This window comes from Syngnathus acus, chromosome 2 (assembly GCF_901709675.1).
Source record: "Syngnathus acus chromosome 2, fSynAcu1.2, whole genome shotgun sequence".
NCBI classification, from domain to species: domain Eukaryota; kingdom Metazoa; phylum Chordata; class Actinopteri; order Syngnathiformes; family Syngnathidae; genus Syngnathus; species Syngnathus acus.
The window spans coordinates 11,998,594-12,006,561 of NC_051088.1; the positions used below are offsets into that span (position 1 = coordinate 11,998,594).

The following is a 7,968-nucleotide window of genomic DNA, read 5'->3' on the forward strand; positions in this document are numbered from 1 at the left end:
TTAATATTAATAGCTTCGTTGTTGCGTTTACTGCACTTCACATTTTTTCCCCCTCCGTCGGTCAGGTTGCCCCTCACCCCCTCCGTAACGATACAATAGAAGAAGAAAGACAACGAAGAAGAACTGGTGGAGGAGGCGGAGAAAAGAACAAATGGACCAATGAGACGGCTGATACAAAGTCGTTTAACCAATTAGCAGCCGAGACGGTTGCCCCTGCTTTGGGTTCTCCCCCGGCCATGCAATTTTGGCGGCTGTGCGTGTATCATGGCGGAATTTTCGAAAGGTAAACGAGGAAAGGCAGTTTTTGAATTTCCATCTGTTTACATTCGTATTTGCTGCTTTTAAAAACGTATTTTATGCACACCCGAATTATGTCTCCACATTTACCTGCGACGCGGTGTAAGATAACCGCGCAAAATCAGTGTGGTTATACGTTTCTCTTTGAGACATATTTGTCTAAATACTCAGTGCGGTTTAATTTGCGCGTTAGCTAACAATGACTGTGTTCTCGGTTTGTGTCGTGTTTTGGTTGTTAAAGTTGTGCAGGTAAACGAAACGCGTCATGTCATGTCTCGTTAGGTGTACTTCAGAGTGATACAACCGGACACTATTTATTTGTGTTTATCTAATTTGTCAGAGTTCATTGATTTAGCAAGATACATAAAAGTTTTAGAATAATTTCGATGTTATTGCTAAATTGAGTACTTGTATCGTAGCTCAAACGGTTGCTAAGAAATTGGAACTGTAGCCACAAATCGTCAAAACTTAGTCCGAGAACTTTACGGGGTGGCTATTGATAATTTTACGGATGTCAGTAGCATCGCAACAGTCGTTTTGTTGTTGTTGTTGTTGTTGTTTTTTTAAAAACACACATTTACATTTATTACTTCCTTTAATGGGTATGTGCAGAAGGTGTGATCGTAATAATTTCATTGGTGACGCGGTACAGAGAATGGATAGCTGAATAAAAATCGAATTTCAAATGGTATATTTGGGTTTTAGGTTGAGCTGTGGCAATACACAATCCACCAATTATCCTCCCATGATGTATGTACACAAACAAAGTTATAAATAGAATAGAATGCCTTTGTTGGCATTGTACAACAGGTATTCGACGAAATTGGGTCGTAGGGGGAAAAGGGTGTACATCATAAGTTGGATAGCATAAATAAATGGATAAAGAAGATAGTATAGAATGTAAACTTAGTCCACTGGTGCAGAATTGTACATTGAAGTATGTAGAGTGATGTAAAAAGGCAATCACCTGCCCGTTGACACTTAAATGATCTTTAATATAGTATTATTGAAAATGAATGAATAATACTAATATAAGATTTGAGTAGATAGATCTGGGGAAACATTGGTTATGACAGACCTTTTGACAGAGCAAAAAAAAAAAAAAGGTTAGCTGTACAGTTCCCCACTATGAGATTTTTCTATAAACTTGCACATAATGTATGACCAAGAAGCCCATTTTCTGCTTTTTCAGAATGCTGTGTGCCCAGTAAGATGTCATGGGATGCGCTTGAAGCCTTGTGTCGCCTAGAGGGGCTTCACTGTAAAGATTTAGGGATAACCAAAGCTAACGTCAATGAGTATGAGGTGGAGTTCCTCTGTGACTACAAAAAGACTAAAGTAAGGCACCTTTTTAAATTTCCTGCTGGCTTAATCCAAGAGTTTCCAGACAATAGATGTCTCTAAAATGTACTGAAAATGTTCATATGTTGTTATTACGTGATGTTTAAGAGTAGACGCACAAACAAGCTCCTGCCTTTTTTTCTGATTGGCGGAAGTTAGAACGACTTGGGTTTTTGAGTTCTAAAATAATTTGGGATTTTTGTTCTAGATGGAAGAATTTTACCTGGTGAAATGGAGAGGCTTTCCAGAGTCAGTCAACAGCTGGGAGCCCAAGAGGCACCTCAAATGCTCCAAACTAATGAAGCAGTTCCACCAGGACCTGGATCAAGAACTGAGTCGCCAGAAAATACGTTCCATCCCCAAAAGGCTGGATAGGGAAATCTCAACATTTATAGTTCGAAAAGCCGAACTCCGTCAGAAACTGCAGAGCTGGGAGACTCAGTTGAACCTAACCTGCAACCACCCCGGTCGCATCTTTGTCATGAACGATGTCGACTTTGAGGGTCCACCAAAGAACTTCACTTATATCAACAATTACAAAGCAGGCCCGGGCATCGTTTTTACTGAAATGGCTGTGGGCTGTGAGTGCAAGAATTGTCTCGAGGAGCCGGTGAACGGCTGCTGTCCTGGCGCGTCATTGCATCGGGTTGCTTACAATGAACACGGCCAGGTCCGTATAAGGCCAGGACAACCCATTTATGAGTGTAATTCTCAGTGCCTCTGCAGCCCAGACTGCCCCAACAGGGTGGTGCAAAAAGGCATTCAGTTTGACCTGGCTATCTTTAAGACGGACAACGGTCGGGGATGGGGAGTCCGCACGCTGCAACATATAAAGAAGAACTCATTTGTAATGGAGTACGTGGGAGAGGTAAGGCTTCATCTTCTGTGTAATCCTTGTTGAAGTCGAAGGAGGCGCTTGACAAATCACCCCTTTTTGAGCAAGCGGTTTTGTAATGCAATTGTGTACCATTTTGCTGGCCCAATTTTGGTACCATGAGAATGTTCAGCACCAGGTCTGGAATGCGAAGCACTTTTGTGTCGTTTCTGTCAGATCATCACGTCAGATGAAGCAGAGAAACGAGGTCACATATATGACGGCGAAGGCTCCACATACCTTTTTGACCTGGACTATGTGGAGGATGTATACACGGTGGATGCTGCTCACCAAGGCAACATCTCTCACTTCGTCAATCATAGTGTGGGTAACATAAGGGATGGCTTTCTCTTTTTGCTTTTAAGCGATGCACCGCATTTTGATAGCGATGGCGTGGACACAATCATTTGTGTCACATTTACATCTTTTGTTGTTTTTCTAGTGTAACCCAAACATGCAAGTATTCAATGTGTTTGTTGACAACATTGATGAGAGGCTCCCGAGAATTGCTTTATTCTCAACACGGGCCATCCGGGCAGGAGAGGAGCTCACCTTTGACTACAAAATGCAAAGTGAGTGCCGACTGTTTAATCATGTCGATCTTTTTGTCTGTAAATCAAGATTAAGTCTGTCACTTAAAATGAACATATTTGACATGGGTTTCAGTAGTTTTTGTATGTATGACGTAACAACAAAATAGGCGTTTTATTTACTCTCCATTTGCTCCCAGTTGATCCAGTCGACACAGAAAGCTCTAAAATGGATTGCAGTTTCACCTTAGCTGGTGTCTCCAATTCGCCAAAGAAGAGGATGCGAGTGGAGTGTCGGTGTGGCGCAGACTCGTGTCGAAAATACTTGTTCTGATGAGGAACTGGTATGACTGGGAAAACAATGCAGCTCGCTGTACAATATTTTGAACATTGTACATATTTGTTTCTTTCTTGAAAGCTCTCCAAACATTGCTGGCATTCAAACATAAATTTGGACATAAGGTCTTTGTTTTATACCTCATCAGAAATTGTTTAAAAAAAAACAAAAAACTTTATTTGAAATGTATGTATTTCTAAAGTGGTTTTAGCATGGTCAAGCACAAATTACAAATTAATGTCGTAAATGCATGCTATACAAAGTTTAATGTGAAGTGCCGCTGAATGAGAGCAAGTCAAGTGTCAAATTTGAGCCAATTTATTTTTTATTTTTTGTACTTGTCCGGTTTATTGTAAATGAGGTATGTTCACGCAGCTTTTTCTTTCACTCTTTCACTGCCGCAACCAATGATGGTGTTCTTTCAGTATTCTGTCAAACCTATGAAAAATACCTGATTCAGGTTCACTTTTGTCACTACAAGGTGGATTCATGCTGTGACTACGGTGAAGTGAAATACACAAATGTTTTTTTTATCAGCTTTTATATTGTTTTTAGTTAAATTGTTACATTGTATATTTAATCATAGTGTTACAAAGTGTACATAAATTAACATAAATAAGATGAAGTTTTTACATGACGGTATGAGGGGAGGGTGCGGTAAAAGTGAGTTAACAGCAAATGTTTAGAAAAAGGAAGGAAACAAAATGTGTCCCCTCTTGTTTAGGATGTAATCTTCCTTTTGCCCTAAATCAAATGAATCATGTATTTTTTGGGGGGGGGGGAGCAAGCCAGTACAAAATATGTTTGCATTCACTTTTCATGTTGTAAAATACGGTTTGCCGGCTATCCTCATGACTTTGTAAGTGTTAAGTCCTGGCGAATCAAATCCTGGTGACACACCTTGTTTGTTGAAGAGGTAAAAGTTAAAGAGCTGTCTGTCTTGAGTCTCCAAAGAGACCGAGGCACTGTTGACCTTCAACTTACAAGGGTATGGGCTCTTGAACACCACTCTGAACACCCTATCCTGAAGATACTGAAGGTGGATGGTTTGGTAATTGTCTGTGATTTTGCTATCCACCTGTGGTCCAAACTGTTGCATGAGCAGGGCCCCATGTGAGCCTACCTTAATCTCATAGAAAGTTATATTTCTGTAAGTAAAAAAGCCTACGTATGGAGCTGGGTCAGGCGGCGGTCTGGGTGTCAGTTCAGCATCCCTGTAAGCGCCTTCCACTGCAGGAATGAGGTGGCTGTATAGCCGCCTCACTAAATCCTGCCCTGCGGGTCGTACCCCAGCCATCAGGACCACCATTCCTAATTTGAGACGTGGCACCAGTGACAGAGAGGCCGCAAAGCCATCCAAGTCACCATCCTTTCTCACGACATCGTAGCCCAGTTGCTGGTTGATCTCCCATGGTGTGCCAGTGTAGCTGGCAAAGTAGCCATTCTGGCATTGGAAAAGTGGGGCCAGCATAGTGTTAAGGGTGTCTTTTCGGAGGAGTGTCCTTCTGTATGATCCCAGGAGAGTCATCACAAGTTTTGCCATGTCGGCTGTCGTGGAGTACATCTGACCCGCAGGTCGATACCAGCCCAAGTTGTAGAGGGGAGCCGGCTGACCGTTGCTGTAGACACCCATTGCCATCTGTCTCTGGATCATAGGAGTCATGTTGAAGCCGGTGTTCTTCATGTTGAGCCGATCCAAAATATTGCGGGATACCCACTTTTCGTAGCCCATTCCAGTCACTTTCTCAGCCAAGACGTTGGCCATTAGAGCAAAGGCGACATTGCTGTAGTGGCATCTATAGATAAAGACAGCAAAGGCACGTCGATAACATTATCTTAGTTTGCACCCATAGCGATGTGCTCATTTACTAACTGTCATTAAATTAGAACAAGGCAGGGAAAACCTTACTTTGTTCCTGGATCAGCAACAAGGACATCATCCTGCAACTCATGAAGGGCTGATTCTGTGTCCCCATCCCAGAGGAGATTAGTTGACCTTAATCTGCGGGGTAATCCTGTAAAACCCCATTGTATGGGCTCCATTTATATTTTGGCACCAGGTTGATTTTCTAATCTGTTTTGAAATACTACAGTTAACTATCTTCACTAAGTAAGTGAATGATGGTTTAGTCTTACCAGAAAGGTGGCTGGCCATTCTACGTAAGGTAATGGCAGCTCTGTTGAAGGTCCTGCGTGTGGTGGATGCCGCTTCCCTGTCGGTGCCCAGTGGGTTCTTGATGGTGAAGTTGTCTATGTACTTCTCCACTGAGTCATCTATTGAGTCCACAAGGCCATCTTCCCACAGCTTGTACAACATCAGGGAGGGAAATATCTTGGAAAGGCTTGCAATTCTGCAAATGCAATCATTCAAATCAATGTGATACAGTAAACATATCGGTATTATTTACCGAAACACTGCATCAGCAAAAACGAGATTTTTTTTTAACAAGGCATGCTGAAACTTGAACATATCGTGTCCAGTACTGTACATATTACTGACACTTTTTCACAATTATGCAAAAAATTCGCTGCCACTCCCATATTCCTGCTGGTATGAATATTATAAGACTAGCGTTGATAGAAATAGCCTAAGCTAGCAAGGAACTGCTTTTATCCGCTACCATTCTATTTTTGTACTCTGACTAATGCAGCCGTATGAAAGCTGTCTGGCCTTGGCCAGACTTTTTGCTGCCCCACAGAGTGCTTGGACTATCCAAACAGACAAATGGATAGATCCTCCCAATGTACGTGAGCTTACCTGTAGACTGTGTACTCATCGGGTGGAGGAGATGTTGGGTCACTCATGTTCTTTTTGCCAAAATTACCAATCCAAAGAACAGAGTCATTTAAAACCATAATGGCAGATATTGCTGGAAGCTTGATTCTGTCAACACTGCTCCTCAGGAGTAGATCAACCTGGTGGGAGAATAATAATAATGATAATTATATCCAGAATGATAAAGAAAGAAATGTTACCTTTTCTAAAGCCACTCTGAGAGATGTGATAGGATGTTTGAGGGGCACAGGCTCGGGATACCGTGGGCACATCTCCTCTGCTGCCGATTCCTTTATAACCACTTCTGGGTAAAGAGAAATGCATCTTTGAGTCAGTCTTGTTTGCCTTGTGCAAAGGAACATTCTCATTTTTGCATGTGGTTAGTCCAGAATCAGATACCCCTCCATCCTCCCATATATTCCCCCAAAACATGCATGTTAGGAAGGCTGGAGATTCTAAATTGTCCATAGATGTGAGTGTGAATGGATGTTTATCAGTATGTGCCCTGTGGTAACCAGTTCAGGGTTTAGCCTGCCTCCCAGAATGTCAGCTATTAGAGACCCCATCTCTTTTGTGACCCCAAATTTGAACAAGGAATAAGTACATTTATGGGTGGACAGATGTTTTATAAAATTCACTGTGTTGATGTAGTATGAAGCCAAATCAGCTCAAAGTCTGCCTATATTACAAATTCATCATCTGCGTCACAACCCCCCCCCCCCCCCCCCCCCCTCAGAAGTTTATAATCCTGTACCAGCCTTTTGTAAAGATCTAACACACTTTGAGACTCCTATGGAAAGTAAAGTGTGTTACAAATAAAATGTAGTATTATTATTACCCATCCTTCCATTATCTGTACCGTTGTCCCCTCATTATTATGATTATTATTATTAATTTAGTAACTCGACTAAAGTGATCCAAAACTCTACTGTATAGCTGTCTTCTATGTATAGCTCTACTATGTTACCTGTCTTCAACTTTGGTATCCTGTATTGCCATATGAAGCAGAAGGTCATAACCACAGAGAGTAGGAAGAAGACAACCATGCCCAACATGGTCCATTTTACCTTCATCTTGCTGATTCAAGCTTTATGTGGCAAAATATAGGACAATAGGTGGGCAGAGATTCAATACTGTTGGGGAAAAAAACACTAACTCTTAATTACATTAAGTAGGATATTTGACCTCAATTAGAAAAGATAAAGCTTACCATAGGTCGGAAAAGCAGGCTTCATTTGTAATCATCTTAATATTCTTACTTGATACTTTTTACAGAAGAAAAATCCATTATAACTCCTGTAGAGTAAGGGTGAGTCCTGCAGGAGTGTTGAATTGAATAATCAGGCTGTGCCTTAGTTGTACCTTTTTTACACAACCGGTTACCTCCATGGGAACTAATCTTGACTGTGACTTAATGGTCATTAAAACCCTACAGTGACATCATAATCTGTAAGGAGGCTGCCACATAGTCGAATCCTCTCGTTTCTCTGAAGTGGTCTACTGGGTAGGAAGGACAGGTCAGTGGTCACTGGTCAGTTATGAAGTCAGGTAATATATTTAATAAGTATCTGACATAATGATAGAAATTAAAAACTATAGCGATCATCAGGAAAATCAGTTGATGCCTTTTGGGATCCATCCATCCATCCATAAGCTATACTGCTTGGCCCCACGGGGGTCGCGGGCATGCTGGAGCCTATCCCAGCGGTCATCGGGCAGTAGGCGGGGACACCCTGAACCGGTTGCCAACCAATTGCAGGGCACATAGAGATGACCAACCATCCGCACTCACACCTAGGGACAATTTGGAGTG

General features: G+C 41.9%; 2 protein-coding genes across 3 annotated transcripts; one reads left to right on the forward strand and one right to left on the reverse strand.

The window, feature by feature from the left end:
• The first annotated feature begins 206 nt into the window (after positions 1-206).
• suv39h1a (suppressor of variegation 3-9 homolog 1a) lies at positions 207-4,079 on the forward strand. Its single transcript, XM_037243733.1, has 6 exons — positions 207-283; positions 1,490-1,635; positions 1,847-2,506; positions 2,690-2,836; positions 2,955-3,084; positions 3,243-4,079. The coding sequence occupies exons 1-6, from the start codon at positions 265-267 to the stop codon at positions 3,374-3,376; spliced, it is 1,236 nt and encodes a 411-aa protein (XP_037099628.1). The 5' UTR covers positions 207-264; the 3' UTR covers positions 3,377-4,079.
• A 75-nt stretch (positions 4,080-4,154) lies between these two features.
• lactbl1a (lactamase, beta-like 1a) lies at positions 4,155-7,505 on the reverse strand. Of its 2 annotated transcripts, none has more exons than XM_037243724.1 (7): positions 7,366-7,505; positions 7,123-7,288; positions 6,356-6,456; positions 6,138-6,295; positions 5,516-5,730; positions 5,289-5,394; positions 4,155-5,175 (listed from the first exon to the last, which is right to left on the reverse strand). In XM_037243724.1, exons 2-7 carry the CDS (start codon positions 7,226-7,228, stop codon positions 4,197-4,199), a joined length of 1,665 nt encoding a protein of 554 aa, XP_037099619.1. In that variant the 5' UTR covers positions 7,229-7,288; positions 7,366-7,505; the 3' UTR covers positions 4,155-4,196. The 2 variants fall into 2 exon arrangements, with proteins under 2 accessions (XP_037099619.1, XP_037099611.1); XM_037243716.1 differs by having other exon boundaries at positions 6,356-6,459.
• Positions 7,506-7,968: the final 463 nt, after the last annotated feature.

What these genes read in the sequence shown, in the direction of transcription:
- lactbl1a (XM_037243716.1), bottom strand. Translation starts at nt 7,228, where the DNA reads ATGAAGGTAAAATGGACCATGTTGGGCATGGTTGTCTTCTTCCTACTC. An exon ending in AATGGCCAGCCACCTTTCTG is followed by an intron (nt 5,395 to 5,515) that starts GTAAGACTAAAC and finishes GGGGTTTTACAG; the next exon opens with GATTACCCCGCAGATTAAGG. An exon ending in GTTGCTGATCCAGGAACAAA is followed by an intron (nt 5,176 to 5,288) that starts GTAAGGTTTTCC and finishes CTTTATCTATAG; the next exon opens with ATGCCACTACAGCAATGTCG.
- suv39h1a (XM_037243733.1), top strand. An exon ending in GTGACTACAAAAAGACTAAA is followed by an intron (nt 1,636 to 1,846) that starts GTAAGGCACCTT and finishes TTTTTGTTCTAG; the next exon opens with ATGGAAGAATTTTACCTGGT. An exon ending in CTTTGACTACAAAATGCAAA is followed by an intron (nt 3,085 to 3,242) that starts GTGAGTGCCGAC and finishes ATTTGCTCCCAG; the next exon opens with TTGATCCAGTCGACACAGAA.